General features: G+C 48.6%; 1 protein-coding gene and 1 non-coding gene across 8 annotated transcripts in view; both read left to right on the top strand.

Moving 5' to 3' along the window:
- RAB3GAP2 (RAB3 GTPase activating non-catalytic protein subunit 2) overlaps nt 1–25,842 on the top strand; it is a 61,632-nt gene that overhangs the window by 20,686 nt on the left and 15,104 nt on the right. For all 7 annotated transcript variants that reach the window (XR_004955431.1, XM_036235452.1, XM_036235451.1 and 4 more), the window contains 19 exons: nt 750–831; nt 2,342–2,389; nt 2,473–2,548; nt 2,865–2,966; nt 5,862–5,961; nt 8,148–8,246; nt 10,779–10,927; nt 11,703–11,782; nt 11,905–11,994; nt 13,347–13,486; nt 15,132–15,348; nt 15,851–15,994; nt 16,216–16,298; nt 16,834–16,898; nt 19,537–19,627; nt 21,466–21,593; nt 21,762–21,975; nt 22,332–22,429; nt 25,583–25,688. Coding sequence is in view for 6 of the 7 variants with exons in the window: in XM_036235452.1 (XP_036091345.1) it covers nt 750–831; nt 2,342–2,389; nt 2,473–2,548; nt 2,865–2,966; nt 5,862–5,961; nt 8,148–8,246; nt 10,779–10,927; nt 11,703–11,782; nt 11,905–11,994; nt 13,347–13,486; nt 15,132–15,348; nt 15,851–15,994; nt 16,216–16,298; nt 16,834–16,898; nt 19,537–19,627; nt 21,466–21,593; nt 21,762–21,975; nt 22,332–22,429; nt 25,583–25,688 (2,112 nt within the window). In the remaining variant the exon portion in view is untranslated. The remainder of the gene's footprint in view (nt 1–749; nt 832–2,341; nt 2,390–2,472; nt 2,549–2,864; nt 2,967–5,861; nt 5,962–8,147; nt 8,247–10,778; nt 10,928–11,702; nt 11,783–11,904; nt 11,995–13,346; nt 13,487–15,131; nt 15,349–15,850; nt 15,995–16,215; nt 16,299–16,833; nt 16,899–19,536; nt 19,628–21,465; nt 21,594–21,761; nt 21,976–22,331; nt 22,430–25,582; nt 25,689–25,842) is intronic.
- On the top strand, nt 10,098–10,229 carry LOC118613500. Its single transcript, XR_004955506.1, has one exon. It is a non-coding gene; the product is annotated as a small nucleolar RNA SNORA36 family (small nucleolar RNA).

Genomic DNA, 25,842 nt, shown 5'->3' with positions numbered 1-25,842 from the left:
AAGAAAAAAAATGTTACTTCTATTGTACGCATTATATGGTGGCATCTTATAGTTCATTTTATATATAGCACTTTATTTCTTTTGCTCCTTTTTTCCCCCTTTTCTCTTCTGTTTCTTTCTTCTTGTTTTCCTTTGTTGGCTGCAGATAGTTTAGCTTTCTCTCTGTGGCCCTGCAGAGACAGCATTGCCCTGTTTTTACATGGGGCAGACAGCTAAAAGGCCACTGACCCCTTCTTAGTAATGACGTGAGTGAGATGATTTTCAACTGTAATTGAAAACTCACAGTCCTGTAGTTTCTTATTTGGGGCATAAGTTTGAGGCTCATAATTTTTGTCGAAGATTCAAATGAAGGTTTGGGTAGGTATATGTGGGATGTGAAAAACCTCGCCGGTCAAAATGAGTCGTGGGCATGTTCTCTTTGAGCCGATTTACCCGCAGGTGGCATAAATCTAATGGAAAGTTTTCTTTGCCATCTGAAGATAAAAGTCGTTTTGTAAATAAAATAGGTGGTGTGGTACATAAGAATAACTTACAGGGATTTAATTGGAAGGAAGGAGAGACTAACGGTAGAGTTTTATAAAAAGCTTATAACAACTTTAAACATTGTCTTTACCTGTACAAAGACCCAAATCAGTTATTACAGAACTATTACATTTGTACTCATAATTCTAAAGGGAAAGAATGAAATCTATAAATTACTTTTGAAACATAGTATAGGGTGACTTTGTGTGATCACTTAATTTTTCCAGCAAAATGGAAACACAGCGATAAAGGAAAGGAAGAAATGCAGTTTGCTGTTTCTTGGAGCGGTTTTTTAAATGTCGAAGAAGGGTAGGTACCAGTTAATTTTTTTGCCTTTTCTGTGCATTAAATGTATATGTGAAATTGTTTGACTTGTAAGTGACTCTATTAAGAAGTTTCATCATTTGGAATATTTAGTGACTGTATATTTATCCCAACTTTATCACGTGATCTGGTCAGCAGATTTTCATTTTACTTACTATGTGATTAAACACACACACACACACACACACACACACACACACACACACACACAGCCCTGTTGGGATGGGGTGTGAAGGAGAGTTCAGGGAGACTCACACGGCGTCTTCTCTACCCTCCGTCATTTCCTCTGCTCTGTTACTAAGTCACCCAGAAAGTCAAGGGCAGTCAGTGTCTTCCGTGCTTTGCCACCATCGGCATGTGTTTGAAGGGGACGGCGCTACATTTATCCTTGAAAGTCATAAATACTTTAGAAGTCCAAGTTGGTAAATGTGAGTTTCCTGCTGACGCAGTCAGATGTCTAGCGTGGTCTCGCGATGGGGCTGCTACCCTGGAACCCAGAGTCAAAAACGCTCTTGAGTGATGGAGAACTCTGATCAGAGTGAATGCATTTCTTCCAGCTTTGCTTTCAGATAAGACACAATCAAGTAGAAGCCCATAGTGCATGCCCGACGTGTTGCAGATGCTCAATGAAATGTTGTCTGCTCTTAGCAAAAACGAAAGTATTTCTTCTTAAGTCATTTTAGTCTAGAGCATTTTGAAGACGTTTAATTTCTGTTAGAAATTCAAACAATGGTTAAATGACTTTAAAGACAGCAGACAAACAGAAAGATTGATTTTGCCTGGAGATCACCTGCTTCGATGTGTGTGGCGAGGGTTTGTGTGTTTCTTGAATAAACCGGTTGTTGGTGGTGCTGAGGTTTGACTGGTTAAATAATAGTCACGGACTTATTTTAATTTTGAGGCTTGGTGTCTGAGCTCCTGACAAATTTTTGAAGTCTACATGTCAGGAAAAAAAAATCTTCTAGGGAACATCCTGCCTAGCAGGTGCTTAGAAATAGGTTATCAGAGGCAGTTTCTACACACTATTAAAGAAGGCGGCCACCAGTTGGCACAGGGCAAGTCCCTACAACAGAGGGCTCCGCAGCGATGCAGTTAGTCCGTAAGGTGCTCAGCAGCTTCTCCCACCCCCTGCCCGGGTGTCAGCTGAGGGGGACAGTGGGACATGACTGCCCGGCGATCATTTGGTATTTCTTCAGCTCTGTGTATAATCAGTGTGTACAGTCAAGTTTTGCTTTCTTTCATGCTTTTCATGATGAAACGAAATGAAAAATACTGTTCGTTTATTCACCTCCGGCGGATGTGACATTACCTTTTACGGGAAAGGGTTTTATGATCCCGCTTGTGGTGGAGTTTTGCTGGATTTTCACTTAGGCGTTGAATAAAACTGGCCCGCAGAGCTCCTCTCCCACTTATGCCTTTGAACATTACATCTAGAGAAATAAAAGCACTTGGTAAAGCCGTTAGACAAGCAGATGATCCTGTGTTTCGTTTTCAGAGAATGCGTGACCAGCGCTCTGTGTATCCCACTGGCAAGTCAGAAGAGGTAAGGAGAAACAAGAGTTCTTCATTTTGTTTGCTTTGATTTACGAGCTGCTTAGATGACAATTTTTATTTTTCCGGTGACAGAAGTTCCACCGGCCGCCCGGACTGGACCTGCATCGTGGTGGGCTTCACCTCGGGCTACGTGCGCTTCTACACGGAGGTGAGCTCGTGCTCGGCCGTCAGCAGACGCCACTCACTGGGGCACCTGGTCCCACAGCCCCCATCACGCTCCCTCGTGGCTCATCACCTGCTGCTTGGGCACCTGTGGTCTATACTCTCCGGGGGCGGAAGCTGGGACAGGGGAGGGTGATGGTGGAAAGTTCTGGTAGAAGCCGTCGAGAAGAGAAGCCGTAGTCTGAACAGAGAGTACCTGGCATCCGTGACAAACTTGCTGGGAAAGTGACAGTCATGCCTAGCCCTCCCTGTCCAGGTGTGTCGGGAGGAAACAGCAGGGCCCACCCTGTGCTTTCTCCTAGAGCGGCGTGCTCCTGCTCGCGCAGCTTCTGAACGAAGACCCCGTACTGCAGCTGAAGTGCAGGACCTACGAAATCCCGCGGCATCCCGGCGTGACGGAGCAGGTAACGGCGGCCTTGCTTTGAACGAGTTCCTTCCTCTTTCGTGGGTGGAAACCTTGGTCTTGTTGCACAGGCAGCCGTGCTAAAATATTCTAGAGAGAGAACCAATTTATAACGGACTAAAGCATACCAGTCTTGCTTTACTTATTTAATGAAATATTGCATGTTTTGTTCTACAGTAAATTAAACACTTTATTAGAAGCAAAAAAAAAAAGGTTTCTTATTTTTAGAATTTGGTATTGACTTAAGGCAAAAATGTGAAATACATAACTTTGTATCATTTTTCACTTGGATTTTGGTGTCAAAATACAAATATGCCGCCTTCTTTGTACTGCCCTGCTTCCAAAAGATTTCAAGTAAACAGATGCATATATCATGGGCCTGTGGGGACTCGCATGACAGATGGACAGAAGGAACTTAACAATCCAGTGAGAGAGACTAGACCAATGCCTGTTAGTGCCTATGAAAGAGTTAGGAATATAAAGCAGTCCCTGGTTTTGGACGTGCTGAGTTTGAGGTAATGGTAGGAAATAAAATGGAATTACCAGTACACCTGTAACGATGCAGAAGTTCCTAGGCACAAAGACCCGATCGAAGGGGGTGGTCGAAGTCACAGGTAATGAACGAATTCTTCCAGGCAAAGACCTAGGGCAACAAGACCTAAGGCCGAAGAAGGCGTAGAAATACTACTCATGATAAGGCGATGGGAGAGAGAGAAACCAGTGAAGGGAACGGAGAAGAAGCTGTTGGAAATCCACGGGGATAATCTGTTCACTGACAGTGCTTCTCAAGAGCCATTCTCCGTTTTCCTGCAAATTATCTGTATAGTGAAAGTTCTGTAAACACTTTAAACTTGGTTATGCTTATAATACTCTTTATTTTAGAGCCTATGGAAAAATATAATATTTAAATGCTTACTATTTGCTCTGTGAGTCAAGAAAATCTTTTAGCTAAAAAATAATTCTTATCGAATATGGAGAGAAGGAAGACTTGGTGTTATGCCATATTCTACAGAAGCATCTCTGGATCTCATACACCAATTTGTATATCAAAAATCTCTATTCTTCAGTGTACGCTGAAATTTATTGAAGATCCTGGGAGCGTGTTTCCTCTAACTCAGTTCTCAGGGCAGTGAGCCTAGGGGTGACAGGAGGAGTTCCGCAGAGGGGAGAAGATCTCTTCTGGAACGCGAAGCTTCCGCCGCGACTTCTGCACGACCCGTCGCCGAGCGTCGCCCTGCGGCTTTGGAACCACTGCCGTTCGTGTTGGTGCTCGCTGCAGGGGGACCGCCTGGCCTCGGCGGCGGGCGACCGCCTGGCTGGCGATCAGCCCCTCCGGGTCAGTGGGGCGGCGCTCTCCCCGCCGTCTGACTCGCTGGACCCCGCAGGCTTGGCCTTGTGCACCTAACAGCTCGCTTCTGCTACGCGCCCCGTTCCCGTCCCTGTGGCCCCCAGATCTTTACAAAATGGCAACAGCGCAACAATCCAGTAGGGATCGGGGCAAGACACTTCTCAAAAGAAGAAACGTAATTGGTCAAAAAGCATCTGATAAAATTTTGACAATCTAAGAACTACAAGCAAGGGCATTGGATAAATATTTACCTTTCACATTGGCCAAGGTGAACACTAGCAAACTGTTGGAGAAACAGGCACTATAATGCATTATTGGTGGAAGTATAAAATTAATAGGTACTTTCTTGAAGGCCATTAATAATATGGATGAACATGAAAAATCGTGAATACTCTGTGAGCCAGCAGACCCAACCCGGAGGAATGTATGCTACTTAATGCGAAAAGATGTGCACAGGAGAAGGTTTACCGCGGGGTGTTTGTAATAATGGAAATGCACTGCTGCATTTATATAACCACTGAGAATTTGACTCACGAGGTTCCCGCTGTCATGGAGCCTGCAGGCCGGGGACGGTAGAGGAAGCCGACAGTGAGCAGCCGGCTACACTACGAGGATTCGGGTCTGTGGCAGGCGCCGCGAAGGGCGTCATCGTGTCGATGACGTCGTAATAACGTGGGAGGAATGGAGATGCCCTTTGAGATGGAGTGAGCCCTGAAGGATGAGCAGTCAGGCAGGTGCAGACCTGGGAGTCAAGGTCCAGGCACAGGCAAAGCGCAGAGCTGACAATGACCTTCCCGTTCAAGGAACAAGGGGCAGGGAGGTGGCATCAGAGATGCGTGTGGATCGCGCCGCGCAGTTACAGCGTCCAGGCCCTCGGAGGCCCTCGGAGGCCTTCCCCACGAGCGGGGTACTCCGCGCCTCTCGGGAGGGCCGTGCTGGCTGAGCGGTCACGCACCGCGTCGAGCAGGGGTGGGCGCCGGAGGCCCAGACCTGCTTAGCCGAATTCAGTGCGTTCAGTGCAGCAGGACGAGTGACGTTCACGTATTGCGGTAGGGAAATGCTGACGTGGCCTGGCACAGCTTAGATGTGCTGCGGGATGCCGTGTGTGGTGTGGTCTCGAGCAGAAGTGTGCGGTTACAGGGGAGGCGTGTATTGAGACCTGCCAGGGTTCTAAGGGAGTTTCCCCTTTTTCTTCTGTCTGCTTTTCTATTTTATTTATATCTGCAAAGTGACGGTATTTCATTTTAAAGAAACTTGTTCCTCTTTTTGGTAACTTCACCATCTATCCTGAAAGCATTGTTCACCATATACAAAAGCTCATATTTGAGAAGAATTTTAAGTCCTTGGCCAAATGCATCCTGAAATTACTTTTCCATTTATTTTTACTATTCCTCTGCCTGATAAAATTTTGTGTGTGGGTGGTTGACAGTTGCTTAGTCATAGTATTTTTTATTTTTACATTAATCATTGACATTCAGCTATAATAAAAAAAAAATCCTTATTTGGCAATGATTAAAATTTATTGTTTTCTCTTTATTTCTTTGATAGAATGAAGAGTTGAGCATCTTATATCCAGCTGCCATTGTGACTATTGACGGATTTAGCCTTTTTCAGTCTCTTCGTGCTTGTCGAAATCAGGTAGCAAAAGGTAATTATTTGGGCAGGAGTATCCTGATGATGTGTGTCTTATCTAACCTGCTAAGGGATTTAAATATGTCCTCTAAATTAGAAAGGCTTCCACACTGTCTTTAAGGGGAGAACTGCCTTGCTTATAAGGTGAAGTCGGGGACTTACACATCAGCCCTGTCCTCTCGGTGCGAGTGGGCCCGTGACCACGGGAGCAGGCTTTGCTCATGACTCCAGCAACCCGTCTCAGCCACCAGCGGGATCTGCAGTTGTACCAGGAATCCACTTTGGGGCTGCAGGTGTAATCGCATCTCTCCGAGCAGCCAGATTTCTCACTAGATCAGCAGCCGTCCGGCCAGCCTGCTGGAATCTTGTGATTCCACGTTGCCTCCGCCCTCACTTAGGGTCAAGATGCCACTGTGTGTGTGTGTGGGGGGGTGTGTCCCCCAAGGTGGGCAGGGCGCAAAGGGGAGTCGGCGGCAGCTTCTTGTTGCTGACCCGTGAATGGAGATGTCAGAGGCCTGAAGGTAACGGACACATAGGCAGCTACATTGATTGTTTCCAGACTCGAGTTTGAAAAAGGTACAAATAATTCAAGAATCCTTAGTTTAACTCCCCTCAGTTTACATTCCGATGCCATTATATTTTTGGAAGAGGATATATATCATTAAATTCAACATGCCATTGATCATAAGATTCACTATTATTTTACGCGCCACTAAGAAGCCAAAATGCTGCCTGTGAAAGACACACCATCGAGTCTAGAGCCCAGTTTTAAAGAGGGGGAAGGAACGTGTTAAAGTCAGTGGAAATACCAGCACTAGTGCTGGTCGCCCGCTCCCTTCTGGGTCTGGGTAGAGGGTCCGTAGTGGCCCTAAAAGAAAGTTTAACTCTGACGTGATTTAGGCGGCGCCCGAAAAACGTAGGTGAATTAGGATGTGTTTGCTGAGTCGTAACGGTTGTTCCTAAATTCAGAACTAAACTGTAGGGTGCAAAATAAACAATTTCTCCTAAGGGAAGAATGCAGCATTCTCTCTATTGCAAGAAAATATTTTTCACTGTCTGTTTAGCAGATCAAAGTGATAGGTAAAATTCCGAAGTCTTGGTCTTGTGATTTTCTAATAGACCATGTTTTTCTATTAAGTCAGAATTCGTTTGAATTTCTCTATTTTCATAATTTTAAAAATTATTTAAATGTAGTCCATTATAAATTCACTACCTTGGGGACATTTCAAATTGTTACCGTTAATAATAGATATGCCCAGAGAGACAGGCAATTTTCTGTAGGTAAAAGCCCTGTTAGCAAACTAGAAATACACTAGTATGTTATAATTAGTATTGTCAGCCATTTAATTTTTACTGGTTTCGAATTGCTATTTATTACGTATAAGACCATGAGCCATTTGTCTTCTAGAAAGTAAGAACATAAGCTATTTCATGCCCTCATTTTGCAAGTTGCTGTAAAAAGAATCTGAATACTTAGCCACAAATCGACGTGACTTTTATTTCACAATATAGGAAAATTCTCTCCTCTTGGCCTTGCTGTCAAATCAGAAATGCTTCACTCTCCAGAATAAACAGGCAGAATCAGCTGTGTTCTGGTGTGTAGCGTGAGAACTTCCTGAGAAGTGGACCTTGCTTTTTCTTTCGTTACTCACTAGGGGGAAATGCTGAGGCCGATGGTCTCATTTCATTAACTTTTTCTGGCAGTACTGTTGCTGGTCACATGCCTTTCTCTCAAGCTTCACCTCGGTCACCTGCCGTGGTGACCTGCTGTCCACGCAGTCTTGCCAGCTCGTCGTCGGGCTTTTAGATTGTCACTGAGAAGCGCCCTGGTCGCTGTCCCCAGAGTTTGATCCACTGGCTTTCTCAAGGGGTAGAAATTGTTTTCTTGGCTTCAGTTGCAGTTGAATTCACCTTGATTAGTCTAGACTAATAGTCTGGACTTTTCAGGAGTCTCCTCTAATTACAGGAGTGTTCCAGAATCTCTTGGGACAGCCAACCTCCTCTTTCTCATGTTTGCGTTTTATTGCATTCTCTTAATGTGGATGGATCTTGCTTTACGCCTTCTTTACGTTGCTTTGTCTCATGACCGTTAGTTGAAATTTTAGAATAATAAATCAAGTTATTGGATTTTCCGTGATATTTTATAAAACTTCATTTTATCCGTTAGAGTTGACATCGACTTGTCTAATTTTTCTTCCACAGCCGCAGCATCAGGCAGTGAGAACGTCCAGCCACCACCGTTAGCTTATAAGAAATGGGGTCTACAAGATATCGATGCTATTATCGATCACGCCAGTATCGGTAAGCATTACTAGTTTGCTTCTTTTGGAATTTACTTCTTATACTTTTTGACCGACGTAGTTCATTGATTAGGAATGTAGATTTATTCTTACATGTAATGAAAATATGTCGCCCGAAGTGAGACACGTGGCAGGTCAGACTTGCCGATGACCACAGCGTTGTGTCTTTAAGAAATGGGGGCGGCGTTCACAGCTGCGCCCTCAGCAGCAGCTCCGTACAGGCTCAGTCCCGCACTGTTTGGGCTTTTTCTGCAGATTGGTTTAATTCGTGTAGTTACCATATGGATTAGTATTTTAAACATGTGACCTTTCAGCCAGCAGAACAGGGATGGAAGCAGGTGTCTCCTTGGAACCAGTGTTTCAGGGCTCGCCGTGGTAGGTGTCAAGAATACGGAGAGGATAAGACAGCATGAGCCTCTTTGGAGGTGACATGGGAAGACAGTTACGGTGCCACAGCACGATCGTCGCGGGCAAGTGGGCCAGCCAGAGTGGGAGCGGGGAGCCCCTCGCCCTGGGGCTTTGATCTGAGAGTGGAGGGACCAAGAGACCAAGCTCAGGAGGCTTCTGGCCACACAGGCGCGAGGGTGGGGACGCACTGCATGCTGGGAAGACAGTGGACGCCAAGGAGAACTGGCAGGAGCAGGGCCAAGTGTGCAAATGGAGGCCGAGCAGCGAAGGGCCTGCTGTACTGTGCGGAGAACCGTGGAAGGGCTCTGAGCAAGAGACTCTTATCACTGAGCCTGTTAGGAAACTCGCTTTGGCAGAAGTTTGGAGCCTGCAGTGGGGGTCAGGACTAGAAGCTGAGTGTGGCAAGGGAGCTGTAATGCTCTCCGTACGAGGTGATGAGCTTCTGAATTAAGCTCACAGGCACGCGCATGGAGGCGGAGGAAGTGCTGTTTTAAAACGCGTAGGAGTCTTTTCTGTTTATCAATATAGTGTGTACTTAAAAAATTCAAATAGTAGTAAATAGTAAAGAGAAAAGGAAATAAACATCCCCCTAAATCCCACTGACTAGAGGTCTTGGCATCGGCATTTTGGTAAACGCCCTTGCAGATGTATGTGTGTGCGTGCTACGGCGTGAGTGTGTAGAGAGAGGTTTTCACAAATATTATGTCGTACCAGTGATTGTGGCCCTTCTCTGATCAGCGTGTTACGAAGGGACTTTCACATCAATTTTGATAAATACACATTTTATCCCAAAGAGGGTAGATGGCGTCCTCGAAATAGGGTAATTGAAAGGGTTTTACTTGCAGAGAAACTTTAGAAGAATGTGGGGCTGGAGAACGGGAAGGCTTAGTGCAGTACCTCGGGGCTCGTCACAGTCGGGCTGTCACCCTCCTGGGCCTCAAGGGTGAGGGCGGACAGAGTTGCAGAATCAGAAGCTGAGGAGCAGGTCAGCGCTGGGGGGCTCGGGCGGAGCAGTGGAGGTGGAGAGCGGTGGGCGGATCTGAGATGCGGATCTGAGCTGTGTTTGGCCCTTGCTGGGGGGTGGGCTTTGTTCATTGTCAGAGGGAACCAGATATCCTGACCTCACTCTCCTCTCTCTCTCACTCTCGCTCTCGCTCTCTCGCTCGCTCTCTCTCTCTCGCTCTCTCGCTCTCTCTCGGATCTCCCGATGGGGCTTCGCACTGTCTGAAGCCCCTGGAGGTCCGCACAGTCTGCACGCACTGGCCCTGGGGCGAGCGGGGAGGAAGGGCCGGCCTGTGCGTCTGAGGGCCAGACAGAAGGTGGGTGACATGCGGGCCGTCCGTGTCTGTTGCACGGCACTAAGTGGGCTGTTCGGTAATGAACACCTCACTGGCAGACGGCTGGTTTGCCTTGACATTTTTGCTCACGTAATAACGCTGCAAAAATCCAAAGTGTTGAGTCCAGTTCAGGGTGGCTTCCCTGTCCTGTTAATTAAACTTTGGAACATTGAACCAGGCTAGGGAAAATAATTGGATAGAAAATATTATTCTATTCATTTATCTCTCAGCCTACAAAATGGAAAAAAAAAAAAAAGTCAGTGAACTTTATGTAAAGGTCCGAATAGTTCAATCAACAAATAAATGAGTGAGTACCTATTACGCCCCAGAAGCCAACATGGGTGCTAGAAATATGAGGCAGACAAGACCCCCGCCCTGATGAAGCTCGCATTCCAGCGAGGAGAAGACAGTAAACAGTTAAACCAAATGAGTAAGTACAGCGATAGCACAACGTTAGTCAGCGTCATGAGGAAAACCGGAGTTATGAGAGCAAGTGCAGGAAGAGGGTCCCTCAGGTCGACCGGTGAGGACAGGCCTCAGCGGGGCACTGGCGCTCAGACCGAGACGTGAGGGAGCCAGACGTGAAGAGGCGAGGGAGAGCCTCCTGGCCGAGGAAGCGGGAGGGATGAGTGTGTTTTGGCACTGATTTTGTAGCTTTTAAAAATGACTTTTGTCTGATAAATAAAATTAGGCAAAATGGAATAGAAGTAAACAGTTAAGGACCTTCAGTGACAATGTCATTTCGGTGCATTCGAATCATGTGGTGTTTGTTACTGCTTTATCATTAGGTATCATGACGCTGTCCCCTTTCGATCAAATGAAGACTGCCTCCAACATAGGAGGCTTCAATGCAGCGATTAAAAACAGCCCGCCCGCCATGTCTCAGTACATCACCGTGGGGTCCAGCCCGTTCACTGGCTTCTTCTATGCTTTAGAGGTGAGAGCGTCGTCTCCGATCACAAGGAAGGCCACGGGCTGATCTTCAGCTCGTCTACCAAACGCACGTGGATTAGGCAGTTTATGTTTCCAAGTTTCAGTTTAAGCTGAAATGAACTCCAACTTACTTCTCAGTTCTTTAGGTTGACTGATAAGGTGCTAAAGTTAACGTAAAACCAACAAACTTTGTCTCTGATGCCCCGAGCGGTTAGGTTGCCTTTAAGTACCGGTGCGGTCATCAGAAGCCGGGGTCGGTGACGGTGTCGGCCACCGGGATGCGCGTCAGGGACAGTGGTAAAGATGGTCGCGCTGCCAACTGTTGTCGACACAAGTGGTGACAGTTGCTTCCTAAAATAGGGAGAGTCAGGCGTTCCATTTGGCAGTTCCTGTTTCTCGCTTACAAAGCAGCCTTCTCAAAATCGACCAAACTATCTTGTCACTTTAATAAAAATACATGTTTTCAAAAAGGCGCAAGTCGCGTATAGATGGGAAATTTGTAGCCCTGCTGTGGACGCCATCTTCATGTCTTAAAGTTTCCTTAATGAAATTACAGTTTGAAGGAGAAAATCCCGAGGACGAGACACTAATGCTTTTTCCGTTTAAACTACGGAGTCAAAACTTGCCGGTGATATTGCTTCTTCCTAAAATAAAGTTTGCGCCACACCTCCTGCCAGGAGCTGCCTGTTCTCGCGCGTCCAGGCCTCCCAGCCTCTCAGACGCCGTGCGTTCTGTTCGCCAGCCGTTCAGTTCGCTGCCTCAAACGCTCTGTCTTCCAGGGAAGCACGCAGCCGCTGCTGTCGCACGTCGCGCTCGCGGTCGCCAGCAAACTCACTTCGGCTCTGTTCAGTGCTGCCAGGTAATCGTGCGACAGTCCTGTCTAAAAGCGTCGCGTCTGGGCTGGCTTCGTGGTGGCTCGCCGTGTGATAGGACGGGAGGCGCCGCAGGCCCTGGCTGACGCCGAGCGTTCTTTCTCCCCAGCGGCTGGCTGGGCTGGAGGGGTAAACACGAGGAGGAGACGGTCCAGAAGCAGAAGCCGAAGCTGGAGCCCGCCACCCCGTTAGCTGTGAGGCAAGTCCGCGGCTCCGCTCCCGGGTGGTGGTCTTAGAAGGGCTCAGCGCCGTTCGGGCGGGGGCCTTTTGTGTGCAGAGCTCGTTTGTCAACCCCACGCGTCTTGGGAACCTCTGAGAAGCCATCGGTGTGGGACGAGTTTTCCCAGTAGAGAGTCAGTTTCGCGAGGACGTGGTCCTTGCTGTTTTAGTCACCGCTGTCTCCCTGTCACATCGCAGTTGCTCACTACGTATTTGCGAGTGTGTTTTTTTTTAACACCTGTAAACTTAGCTTGAGTTGCAGGACAGTTAATTTGGTGATAGCTGATGAATTTCTTTTTTAAACATTTAGAGTCATCAGTAAGCTGATAAACTTAAAAAGTACTTAGTGGTTTCTTTTTAAAAAACAATTAAAAAACGGGAGCTGCATGATTCTGGGACTCTTCAGAAGGCCGCACTGTGCTCCTTCGCTTCTGTAGGACGGATGGTTGGCGCGATTTGTCAGATCTGGGGGGTGCGGGGCATGAGGTTTGCCCCCGGTTGTATAAAGTCCCACCGTGCAGGGAATAGAAACCCCCCCCTCCACACACCTTTATAGATGTTCTTCACCTAAAGAGACATAATTATGTTACTAAATTTTATTGAAGTCTATTTTTTAGGGTTTTTTCACCTTATTTAAAAATATTTTCATATGTCACATTTACTGAATTCACCCAAGAATCTAGAAATAAGCCGAACAGGCCCCTGCGCCCCACGGAGATGCCACAGGGTCTAAGTGCGTGGCCTCAGGGGTGCTGGTCAGATGGGGCGCTGGTCAGCGCGGGTGCTGGTCAGAGGGGGCTCTGGCGCGGTCTCTGCCTCTCTTCTTCCACTCACAGTTCTGAGATTGATTATTGATCAGGAGCAGTTTAGAGATAATTAGAAGAAGAGAAGTTCTTGCTTTGAGCTGATATATTGATGTCAACAAGATAGGAAATCGAGGGACAAAGAGAACAGGTGACTCAGAGCTAAAGCCGGCAGCAGATGCCGGGCGGGGGCAGCACAGTAATCCCCGGCTCCAAGAGTCCCTTCCTGTGACGCGCCGCTTAAGCAAGGAAGGACAGGACGTTCCTGACGCTCTCTCAGAATGTAAGGCGGTGGACATCCGTGTCAGAACCTATGAGCAGCACACAGGCGTTTTGATTTTATAACGGAAGAAATGTATTTTATAGTACAAAGTGCCAGATGCGAATAGTTAGTAAGTTTACTATTAGTTCACGTGAGGTTCACGCTTCTTCAAATAAAACCAGAGTCAGCCTATTTCGTAAATGCGTTTCATAACGTATTTCTAGATCGGCATGTGATCCGAGCTTCTTATTTTCTTTTCAATATCAGATTTGGACTTCCAGATTCTAGACGCCATGGCGAGAGCATATGTCTGTCTCCATGTAGCACGCTGGCGGCAGTGACAGATGACTTTGGCAGAGTTATTTTGTTGGACGTAGCTAGAGGGATTGCAATACGCATGTGGAAAGGTACGTCCTCCAGAAACCCAGAAGGAAAGCGCCTTTGCTTTTTACCCCAGTGGTTGAGCAACATGATCGTCGCTTGAGCTGCTGGTTGCGAATACTGTTTAATCCTTTATGTCTATACTTTCTTTTTTAATGTGATCCCACATCAGCAGCATTTGGTCCATTGGTCCAATTGATAAATCCTTTAAGTTTGATCAACTCACAGGCACTCGTAACCTCCTTTTTATGTACTTCCTGTCCATTCTCATTCATTGTCGATTCCCGGGCTCACTTTCTTGCCCCTGCTGCATTCATTCCACTTCACAAGGCCAGGCTCGAGTCATGTCCTCCCCGAATTGAGATTAAAATAGATTAAAATAGCAAAACCGAGCAGAATCCATCTCAGTGTGGACTTGCAGTTGGCTGCTAGTAACAGACCCAAGTAGAGGCTTGACGTGAAATCCCCACGATGCCCTCAGAAGCCAGTCTCCTTCCACGCAGCTTCCCCATGCACGGTTCTCCCGTGCTGCAAAGGCTGCCGCAGCTCCGGCCTTCGCTTCTGCATTCCAGGCAGGAAGGAGGGGAAAGGAAGAACTGCCAACCGAGTCAGTCCACTTTGAAGACACTTTCCGAAGTCCCTGCCGCTTTTTTTAATAGTACGTTAGCCAGGACTTAGTCACATGGTCATACCTATGAGGGAGACTGGAAAACATGCGGGCCCGTTGTCAGCCCAAACAGTACAGCCTTGACTGAGGGGGAAGTGGGGAGCGCATCTTTGGGAATTGTCTGGAATGGTAACAGGGCCGCACAGACCAGTGGCAGGAAACCAGCGTGAGGAAGGATGGAGTCGAGGACGTTAGCTTGCTCTGGACCAGCTCGGGGCCGCGCCCCCCTCTGCCAAAGGGCCCCCGCGGTGGCCGCCGCCGCGTGTGCGGGCGTCCGCAGGAGCCGCATCCGCATCCTTTCCCCTTGGTGTTCATCTTCCGGAATGCGCGAGGGAGGCGCTGTCTCAGCAAGAGCCTCACAACGCAGACGGTGTGCCCTGCGGGCCGCATGCGGGACTGCGGGCTCGCCGCCGGCGTGTCGCTTACTTACCTTCCAGCGGCAGGTGCTGGGAGGAGAGGCATCTGTCGCCTGTGGGGAGGGGTTCCCCGGGAGGCCCCCCCCAGAGTGGAAGACAGTGCCAGCGGCAGCTCCCCATGTCATTCCCAGCCCGATCTCCCTCCGTCTGCCTGCTGCCCAGGGACTTGAATAGCAGGAAATCAGTTTCAGCTCTTTCTTGCATTTTCATTGGACTTTCATTTTAAACCCAAACCTGATCACCTTCCCAGAATGTTCTAAAGGGGGAGAGTATTTTAAAGAGGAAGGAAAGGAAAGGGTCACGGAAGGAGGGGTACGCAGAGGCTGCAGTGATACCTGTTCTCTTTTTAAAGTAAAAAGTAGTCTGCAGCAAATAGAGCAAAATAGTAAGACTTAGTAAGACTTCATGATTGATTTCATCTTTATTATAATCATTTTCTGCTTAAGATATTTCATAATTTAAAAATAACAACGTTTTGCAACTTTTCTTAAATTCTTCCTCCCCCAAAACTATCCCAGAGTGCTTCAGAAAGCCCCCGTGGAACTTAGGTTAACTCACTCATCAGCCCCCTTTGCCTCTGTCCCCCAGGGTACCGGGATGCACAGACTGGCTGGACCCAGGTCGTAGAGGACCTCCAAGAAAGGGCGCCGGAGAGGGGGGACCCCTCCCGCTTCGGGGGCGCGCAGGGCCCGGGTCGAGTAGCTCAGTTCCTCGTGATCTACGCTCCCAGGAGGGGGATCCTGGAAGTGTGGGGCGCGCAGCAGGGGCCCCGGGTGGCGGCCTTCAACGTGGGCAAGCACTGCAGGTGAGCGGCCGCTGGCGCTGGACGCGGAAGGGGCGCCTCAGACGAGCAGAGCCGTGGTCGCGCCTGCTCCTCAGTTGCAAGTCGTCTGGGACCCGAAATGCTCCTTACTGCGGTTTTTCTTGCGAGTGCCTGGTGTGTAGTTATTTACTAACGGCTCCCTCTGGAAAGGCACGCCATGCTCCTGAGCGGCAGCGAGCCTTGGGGCTGCGTGTGCCCTGCCCCTTACGCCGGGGACGGGTCTTTCACATCCCCAGGGGACGATGTTAAGTGAGGGGGTGGTGTGTGTGTCGTCGCACAGTAGGCCCGTGTCCGTTGGGTTTTCTAGCACGTTTTAGCGAGGCTCCGCTCTGCCGGGGCCCTGCTCTGCGTCTGCTTCGGGGAGCAGCCTGTCCACTTCCCTCGCGCCGCTCCCGAATCGGCGGTCGCGCAGGGCGCCCGGTGCCATGAAAGCGCCTCCGGCGTTTCTCCGATGTTTCCCAGCGTTGCTCTGTGATTTCCTCAGGCTTCTGTATCCTGGCTACAAAATCATGGGCTTGAACAACGTCGCCAGCCAGAGCTGGCAGCCGCAGACATACCAGATCTGCCTCGTGGACCCCGCGTCCGGAAGCGTGAAAACAGTGGCCGTCCCTTTCCACTTAGCCCTGAGGTGAGCAATGCGCGCGTCCGCCGCCCGCGTCCTGCCGGCTCTGCTGCCCCTTACTCAGCGGTTCGTTTTGTGTGGTTTTCTCAGGTTTTTCTTTTTTCTCATTAGACCGATATCTTTAAAGTTAGGTAGGAAGAACATAAAGGATAAAAAAATTCGGAGTGTCAGAATCAGAAGGAAAGCCGTTTCACGGCCCGTGAGAACTCGTCGTCTTGTCGTTTCAGTGATAAGAAGAGCGAGCGAGCCAAGGACATGCACCTCGTGAAGAAGCTGGCGGCCTTGCTGAAGGCGAAGCCTCCCGCCCCGGGTAGGTGTCCCTTAGCAGAGGACGAAGCGCGCCGTGGTGTCGCTTCCTGAATTAACAGAGCATTGTGAACGGAGCAGTCCGGCCACCCCAGGGCACCGATGAGCTGTAGCAGCCCCTTTCCAGAGTGAGGCGAGGGGCGAGGGGTCCGCGCGCTGCTCGGTGGAATCGCTCTGTCAGGCCGAGCGTGCCCCCCGGGGTCAGGCCGAGCGTGCCCCCCCGGGGTCAGGCCGAGCGTGCCCCCCGGGGTCGGGCCGAGCGTGCCCCCCGGGGTCGGGCCGAGCGTGCCCCCAGGGGTCAGGCAGAGCGTGTCCCCCGGGGTCAGGCCGTGCCCCCCCCCCGGGGTCAGGCCGAGCGTGCCCCCCGGGGTCAGGCTGAGTGTGCCCCCTGGAGGTGTTCACTTGTGTGACAGCGATGTGCGAGGGCTCAGAAATCTTTTAAACTGACCGATAGTACAACAATATGCATTTTTCGTTCAGAAGAGAGTTTACCTGTAATAAAAGTGAAAAATTCACTTTGCTTAATTTTCTCTTTCTAGATTTGGTTGAAACAGAAATAAAGGAATTGATTCTTGATATTAAGTATCCAGCAACCAAAAAACAGGTAAGTGTATCTAGTATGTGAGCTGTCCTGCCGAGTAGCTGTCACACGTCCCTCTTCAGAAAGTCTCTATTTCCTGATTTTCCCTCCAGACGTGACGGGCCGAGGTCTCCTTCTCACGCCCTCATTCACGCGCATCCTCTTTTACTGTCCCGTGCGGGAGTTCCTGTCGTCGCTTTTCTCCTTTTTTTAGTTACTGTTGCCACACGCACAAGTACGTGTGCTTTGTGTGTGCGCACACATGCATAACACGGGGCCCGATCAAAGAACAAAACTAAACTCGCGCACGACCACCCGCCTTCGGAACATGTTGCCGGGAGCCTCGGAGAGCCCCCCGCGCGCCCCTCCTCAGCCGCGTCCCCTCCCACCGCAGGCCGGGCGACCGGCGGTCAGGATTTTGCGTTTTCTCGCTGTCACTTTTCTCGAGCGTTTTAGCATTTCCATGTGGCTCCTTTACAACATGTCAGCGTCTTCTGCCTTTTGGAAGTCCGTGTGAATGGAGCCCGCGCCGTGTCTCCCGTGACTTCAGCCCTTCGGCGTGACGTTCCCGGGGTCACCCGTGTCGGCACGGTGGCTCCCACCCCACGGCCGCAGTTTGCCAGCGCTGCGGCCGGGGCGTTCACGTGCTGGCCAGTCTCTCGCTGCTGTGAACGGCGAAGCCACCGTTATCCTTCAACGCGTTTTCTGCCCCCCCCACCCCCCCCATGCAGGGGTTTCCCGGGCGCATTTGCGATCTCGCTCCCCAGCACATGTCATCAGTTTGGCTGAAATACATTCTTAAAAAGCATGTTTAAAAAAAGTTGCTTTTGCTTTTACCCCTGGAAGGGGAGTTGCCAGGCTCTGAGCTCCTTCAGCTGCGCTAGTGACAAGTCGCTCTCGGAATGGCCGCGCCGACATGGGCTTGCGCTGGTGCGCGTGACAGGCCTGTCACCCCCAGCCTCAGCGCCCCACGTGCCGCCACGCCGGGCCCCTTTTGCCGGGCTCGCGACTACACACGCTGTCTCGCGGTGTCTCTGACTCCCGATCTTCCTACCCAGACGCCTGGCGTGCCGCCCACAAGTGTTCCGGGACCGCGGGCCCCGTGGGTCCCCTGGCTGCCCCCGCACCCCTCCTCCGCCTTTCATCAGAACCGCAAAGCTCGTGACGGCCTCGCTTCTAGTTCTTCCGTGGACGGAGTCATACGGAGCTCCCAGCTTGTTCCTCCTCCTTTTAAGCTTCTTCGGGTAGAGACCTTGGCAAACATGTCCTTCCCGTCCTCCACCACATCCGATGCCGGAGACATGGCAGCGTTCCGTGCATCCTGATTCCTTTTTGTCTGTTTTATTTTACTGTTACGGTGGTTTTTTTAAAAACACTTTTCGTTGTCTCATTGTAGAGCAGGCAAGTCTGACTTGTGATCAGGTTTCCATTCCACTGACAGCTGTGGGCTCTCAGTTTCCTTAGGGCGAAATCTCAGTAATTGAGAGACTGTTGGGACCGGGCGGCATTCCCATGGGCACCTCAGGGCTCTAGTGTAAAGGGAGAGTGTGGCCCGGACAGTTCTTATTTGACATCATCTTCCTGTTTTCACGTCATGGAACAGTTTGGGAAACCGGTGTGGTGCAAACTGTCTTCTCTTCACGCTACCGAATCGTGTGTGAAGCTGTAGATTTCATTTCAAATGCCGGGAAACCCAGCAGTGAAAGTCGTGTATGGTTTTCGACATGAAAGAAAAGAAATCAGTTTTGACTTCAGACTGAATAAGCCAGCCGCTGGCTTGTGTAGCAGACAGAACAGAGGCCGGTTACGTTTTCCTGGGCATTCGCCTCTTTCGGTCACTTTCTTTATATCTTCCGGGTAGTAGTGTCATCTGGGGCCCGGCCAGCCTCCTGAGCCGCCCTCCAAGGCCATTTCCCTCCCACAAACACACAGAGGTTCTTGTGTTACCATCTGGTATTTGTCTCATGCCCTATTCTCAGCCTACCTTGTAAACTGTTTGATCTCATCAGTAAAAAGTCCAATTTAATATGCTACCGTGTAAAGTTAGCTGCTTGCTATGTCTAACCCGTTGGCGATTCCGATGGGCGCTTTGTTAGGCATGAAGAAATGATTTGGAATTGGTGGTGAAATCGCTTAAATTTCTCCCAGGGGGAAGGAAGGGGCAGGCAGGTGAGGCGGGGTGAGGCGGGGTGAGGCGGGGTGAGGCGGGGTATGTGTGATATCTAGCTGGTCCATAGCTTCAGGCAGCCACGCTCATAGGCAGTCATTAAGCAGCAGTTACGTCTTCTTCATCAGCTTTTGTTATCCACGTGACAATAACAGCCTCTACTGCTCCATTCGTACTTATGTGCTGCGGGCTTCTTCTGACTCTTCCTGTTGGGGAATAGCTTTGTCTTTGTTTCTCTTTCGTTCTGGCCATTCTGTTAAATGTCTGCTGCCTTCTGGTGTTTCATTCCCTGGACTTTTTGTCGTCATACCTTATTTGGCATGATAAGAAACTGGTTATGTATTAACTTATGCAGCTTTAATTCTCAAGTATTTATGCTAAAACGTGTTAAAAATGGAGCTTCCCTAGAAGCTTGGGGCAGTGAGGGCGTAGGCACGAATGTCGAATGTGAAGTCGCCTTCTGATTGCTAGACTCGCTCAATCTCTCCCTCGTAGGCTCTGGAAAGTGTTTTGGCGTGTGATCGTTTGCCGTTTTCCTGCCTCAGAAACATCACTCAGACTCTGCTGGACACTCTGAAAAATCAAGGTAACGGGCTCGTGCTGATTGGCGGTTATGGCCTCACGTCAGATTTTATAACTCTGGCAAAAACTATCACCGCCTGTGACACACCATCATGCCGCTTTAATGTGGCAATAACACGTGTGGGATCAGGGGAAACATTTCATACCTTCAGTGTTTGGGGACAGCGATTGCTCTTCATCTGAGCTCTCTCCGAGCATATCGACTCTGTGTCCTACCACAAACGTTTTTCTTTTATGAAGAAGGATACCAGCGTGGAATGATGAGAAGCGATTATTCTGATGTAGAGCAGTCGAAAGCCACGGGCGTGAAGGGCAAGTTAGCAAAACAGCCAGGTTTTCTTGCTGTGTCATTTTTTATTTAACGTCGTGAGAGGAGGGAGACTTTTGTAGTGGGGGCGTTCTTTAAGTAACGTTGTTTTGACCGAGGTAATGATAAATAATTTGTGATTCGTGGTGTGGTGTGTTGTGTTAGTGTGTGGAGTCCATGTCTTCTCATGCATTTCCTCATCCACAGAGTTAGGACTTTCAAAATCACAGACTGTGGTTAAATGATTAGTTCTGAGTTTCCTGGTTGTTTCTTACCATTCAGAATTTGTCTGAAAAAGAATTGCATTTGTGACTGGGGGGTTGTAACTCCATAATCTCTCCAGCTGAGCCAGCAAAATTCAGTTTATTCTGATTTTCTAGCATCAGTCAAGTTGTAGTGTGTAGGATACTGATTTCATCTAGTCGTGAGTTTTTGCTTGTCATGTTAATCATATAAAGCCAGCTTTATGTTAATTATATTTAAACCAACTTAAAGTGGTTTAATTAACAAATCATAATATGCCTTTTCAAGAATTTAATTCTATTTTTAGATTCTTTTTTCAACACATGTATAGCTGACGTTTGGTAAACAGTGAACTTCTTTAGTGCACAGAACTTGTTAGAAATACCCCTTTAAAAAGTATACCACACTTATAAAGCCTCCCTCCCTTCCTGCAAGAGTCTAACAAAATGTCAAAATCTATTAAAAATTATCCTGCACTGGGCTGGGAGTAAACCAAACACCATTGTTGGGTTCCGTAGCATCACTAGTTCTGCCTGTAAATGAGATTCCTAAAACTTTCAAGTGTTCAGTATGCTAAGTGTTATTACAGCTATTCCAACTTAGACAGCATTTCGGATTGCTGTATCCGAAATGAGTTCTTGGGGGTTTTCAGTGTCTCCCTTCTTAAAGAATAAGTATTTGTTTTATATTAGATATAAATGTTTAAATTACCATACAGGAAGCTATTATATAGAAAGTATTTTTTCAGCATTAATCTTGAAAAAAACCTGATTGGTAGAGGAAGGTAAGTGGAACTCTGCTTTAGGTCCCTTTGCCACGCTTTCTTGAGGGCACCTCTGTCACACCACAGTTTTCGGGTGAATGAAAATAGCTTCGGCCAGCGCGAGAACAGGAAGAGCTGAGACGCTCTGTGGTTCGTCTGTCTGTAGTGAGTGAACCTGACAGGCAGCGTCTGAGTTCCGGGGGAAGGGAGGACGTTCTCAAAGCTGTTTGCATATCATTTACTTAAATTTGAATATTAAACTAAGATAGTTCTTCCTTTTTCTTTTTTTTCCCTTTTTTCCCCACCCCTACTTTTAGAGCACCGTATTTCATTTAAAAATTTAGATATCTTGCCATGGTGGAAAAATTATCTTTGCCTTATTAATCTGCTATAGCTTAAGCATCCCAGTATTAAATAAAAGAGAATGTCACGGAATTAATGTACTATTAAGAAATTTAAAGGAAGAAAAGCCTTTCTTTGAGTCTGTTAACTATGTCTCTTTAATGTGTTTTTTCCTTCTGCCTTTCAGAGCTTGAGTCTGTGGACGAAGGATTGCTCCAGTTTTGTGCCAATAAACTGAAACTACTCCATCTCTATGAGTCTGTCAGTCAGTTAAATGCCCTTGACTTTCATTCAGACACACCATTCTCTGATAATGTGAGTAACCCCATTACCCCGAGTAGTAGCGTACAGTACAGGTGTCGCATTAATTAAAAGTCATTTGCTCATTGTCCTGCACTTCGTTTCGGATGGCGGGGTTGACACGCGTGTCGGGTTCACAGAGAGACACGGTCTCTTCAGAGCATGTTCCCCCCCGTCTTTCAGGACTTGGCTCTGTTACTAAGGCTCGATGGGAAGGAACTGCTTAAGCTCCAGGCGTTATTGGAGAAGTACAAACAAGAGAACACGAGGGCCGCCGTCCGGTTCTCTGATGACAAGGACGGTGTGCTGCCCGTAAAAACATTCCTGGAATATTTAGAGTGTGAGAAAGACGCGGTCAGCATGAAGAAGGCAAGCGAAGAGGAGCACGTGGCTCTCGGTAGGTAGAATCACGAGGTGCTCCTGGGGCCCCTCCTCTCCTAGAAAAGGCCCGGGGGCACTCACAGCACCTCAGAGATTCGGTTTGTTTCGAAGTTAAACCCACCAGAGACATGACTCTGTATTTTCCCATCAACGAAAGACACTGTGGATCTGTGGCTGCTCCCGTGTCCAAAGGAGCGTGCCGTGTTTGTGAGTGTCAAGGGGACACCCGGCGCGCAGCGCTTCGCCCGCTGCCGCCGTGAACCGAGCACGTCGGGCCGTCGTTTTCTCCCGTGTCGTCTTGTTCGTCGGGGGATCTCGTGAGCTGAAATGTTGGGTAGCCATTGGTTAAGGCACTTCGTTTTGTCTCACTAGGCAGTTTCTTCTTTTGGAAATGTTTGCACGGAGGAAGCTCCACGGAGGACATGTGTCACACTCTGGGGTCAGCGGGACTGAGCCCTCAGCTGTTGCTGGTAAGGCGTCTTTCTGCCGGGCCCTTCTCTTTCTTGCTGACGTCCTCTGGAAGTGTCTGTCCTTTTAACCATTCTCTAAATCACACTATGGGACATACATGAAAACTATTTAAAAATGATCAAAGAAACTTATAATGATCAGAGTTCAATGAATGATATTTTATTTTTCTCACTCCCTGTAAATTATAACAAGGATATTCCATGGTCGGCCTAAAATAAATTTAGACTCTGACACACATGCGTTTACAGGGGACTGTGATCGCGAGTAAAAATGTTCACATTAGAATGAAAAAAGATCTTAGAGAGCAAAATTAACCTCTCTTAAAGCAGAATTATTAGACGTTCCCAAACTTCGAATATACGTTAGGGTTAATCTCTGTTCCAGAAGAAGTGTAGATAACAGAGTCCTCCTATGGAAAAGCAATGGTGAGGGAAGTCGCCCCAGCCTCGTGAGGCCCCTTCCTACCTCCCCCACGTGGACACACGTGGTCATTTCACACAGCTCACGGTTATGCGTGGGGAGGGAGGGAGGAACTTCCGTTATTAAAAGTCTGTTATTCAAATGTCATCTGGTAATATGGCCATACGTGACACTTATGCGAAATAATTCACATCTATAGTATGTGAATCTATACTATGAAAATTCACATTGCGAATAATGTGACATTCTTCGCTGTAATGTTTGGAAAAGATCTTATTTCATACTTGGCGTATACTGTATACTTCTGTATATGGTCTTTTCCTGTTGTTTGTCCATCTGTGTGTTTCTGTGTAGCTTAATTTACCTGTATTGTCGTCTTTAATTATTTTTCTTCTTTCACCTCTATTTTTCCTGAAATTAAAAAAAAAAAAATCTTACTGTTGCCTAGAAATGATTCCCAAATTGTGTCATTGCATTCTGGCGGCTCCTGTGGTACCCCTATTTCCACTGACTTTTGTATAAACAAAAGTTTAACGATTGGAATTTTTAAAGTTTACTTAAAAAATAAGAAAAACACAGTGTAGGTTATAAGCAAAGATTACTTACCTGGTTGGGCGACAGAGAGAGAGAGACCGAGACACAGGAGAGGAGAGCTCAGCGCCACGCTTGGCTTCCGCGTTCGCTCAGGGCGTCGGCCGGCCAGGGACGGGTTGAAGGGAAGAGTTTAGAGTCTGGAGATCAAGGCGTGGCACTTAATTTGTCTAAATAGCATTTAGTCTAAGCCTTCGGGTGGCCAGTCTTTTCGAGCCCCTGGAGGCCCTGCTGACGGGGGCAGGAATCGGGCTTTGCAGGACCCCAGAAACCTGGCGGGCTCTGAAATAAACAAGCCCCGGTCCTACACCTGGTGCCTGAAATGAACCAGAGGGAGGCTCTTGGTGCCTTGACAGTGAACCTGAAAGAGACTCTGCGGCCCCATGTGGCCTCTGGACATGCTGTGCACGTCCAGAACACCGACTGCTCCCAGTTGGTTGTGGGGTGATTTTATTACCTGTGAGGCAGCCAGGCGTTTTTAGCCAGCATGCAGATCATGAGCCACAGTGTCGGGCGAGACCAAGGCGAGGTCTGAAGGGCGGGCCTCGCCCGGGCGAGTGGCCGTGCTCGGGCGCGGTGTGGTGTGCAGCTTGAACAGGGCGTGACGTGGTCCCGTTCTGTAAAAAGGGGCCCCCCGCCCCGTCCCCGCTCTGGTAAACTGTGGCGTCTGTGCTCACAAAGCCCCGGCTAGCGCCGGTGCCTGGCCCGGCAAGTCTGTGTAAGCGTCAGCGTTCCTGTCCTCAGCACTGTCGTCGTTTCGTGGCTGTGAGGGAAGATACGAAACGGTATCTTGGGCTGTGAGAAAAATAAAAAGGCTTCTGGATCAATTGAGGTAGAAAGGAGGCTGACATGGGGAAAAACGTGGAAGGATTAACCAAAAAAAGTACAGAAGTTTTTAAAAATGGGAAGAAACAGAAGACTTCACTTTAAAAAGTGGGAGTGGATACATTTGTACTTGTCAAAATTATGTACGTATATAAATTTACTTGCACACGTACACACACGCACAGGTACAAATTTTTAAAGAGGAAAGCAAACATGCATGTTAGAATCAGGCAGCTGCAGGTTCAGACTTCAGTCTTGACTCATTGACTGTGTGCTGCTGGGTGAGTGACCTTTCCTCTTCATCTGTAAATCCCGCGTACGCATCCCTGAGACGTCGTCAGGGTTAAGTGAGATGCTGTGCCGAGCCCTGTGCTTGCCAGAGCTCCTGGCCTTGAGGACCTTCTCGTAAGTCGATTTCCTTCAACTTCTCACTCTTCTTAATTTTTGAAAATTATTTGCACTAATGCATTGAAGCCGGTAGTGAGCCTGTCATCTTAGAGTGTTCTCAGTGTCATCGAAGGTGCTGCAGAATCACAAGCCAGAGCCTTTCACGGATAGCAGCGCTTGCAGATGCGACATCGTGCCTCTCAGCTTTTCCTTATCTCAGAATTATCTGCGTGTGAATTTCATGAATCTAAAGATGTTTCGCATTTAATTACATGTGCTCGTAGGCATCTTAGAAGCACTTATGTTGATGAGAGTTTTTGTTTAAAATTGTTTCTCGTGACTTGAGATTTACACTTGGGGGTCGTTAGTTTCACTCGCTTGCTCCCCATGGCCAAGTCCGCAGCACCTCGTCCAGCCAGGACGCGGGCACGGCCCCCAGCGCCGCTGCTGGCCCTGAAACCTCCAGGCAGTGCCCTCTGTGATGAGGCAGGCCCTCGAGTAGCACCCTCTCGGCGTCGTTTCGTTCCGGCGTTGGTGAGACGCCTCAGGAGCTTAACTCTTACTTGTGGACATTGGGCCGCGGCGAAACCGGTTGCGTCATGGGTCACTTCACTTCGAGTCACAGGACCTGCCGATGATGCTAAAGGAGGATTTACTTACTGGCATGTGCTTCTCAAAGCGGCTCCGACTGGAAGACGGTGCTTAGACCAGAGACGGAAATGGTGAAGTGTAGGGTTCCGAGAGATGACAAAGAATTTCTTAAGTAGACGAGGTACCGGTTCCGCCCCTCACGTCACGTGGTAACATCACCAACGACTTAGCCCAGGAGACCGAATCTCTCTCACACACGCGTGTGTGTGAAGAAAGTGCAAGGTGTTGTTTGTGTTAAATACTGTTTTAGACTGACAAACGTTTAAATTTGATTTCAGTCCCTGCTCCTGAGCGTTTGGCTTTCTAAGGAAAAGGATATTCTGGATAAACCGCAGTGTGTCCGCGGCCTTCACACCACGCTGTCCGTCCTGAGCAGGATGAAAGGTAGACGGCCCGGGAGGCAGAGCTCGGTGTTTGAAATGCCACAGAAACGGGCGCGCGTGCGTGTGTGAGTGTGCGTGTGAGTGTGCGTGCGTGCGCTGATTTGGCTAAACAAAAGGAGACCACAGTGCACAAAGTGTTTCACTCTAGAGATTCT

The sequence above is a fragment of the Rousettus aegyptiacus genome, unplaced genomic scaffold, assembly GCF_014176215.1.
Source record: "Rousettus aegyptiacus isolate mRouAeg1 unplaced genomic scaffold, mRouAeg1.p scaffold_m13_p_18, whole genome shotgun sequence".
In the NCBI taxonomy this organism is placed as follows: Eukaryota; Metazoa; Chordata; class Mammalia; order Chiroptera; family Pteropodidae; genus Rousettus; species Rousettus aegyptiacus.
This window is presented reverse-complemented; position numbering and strand designations above follow the sequence as displayed.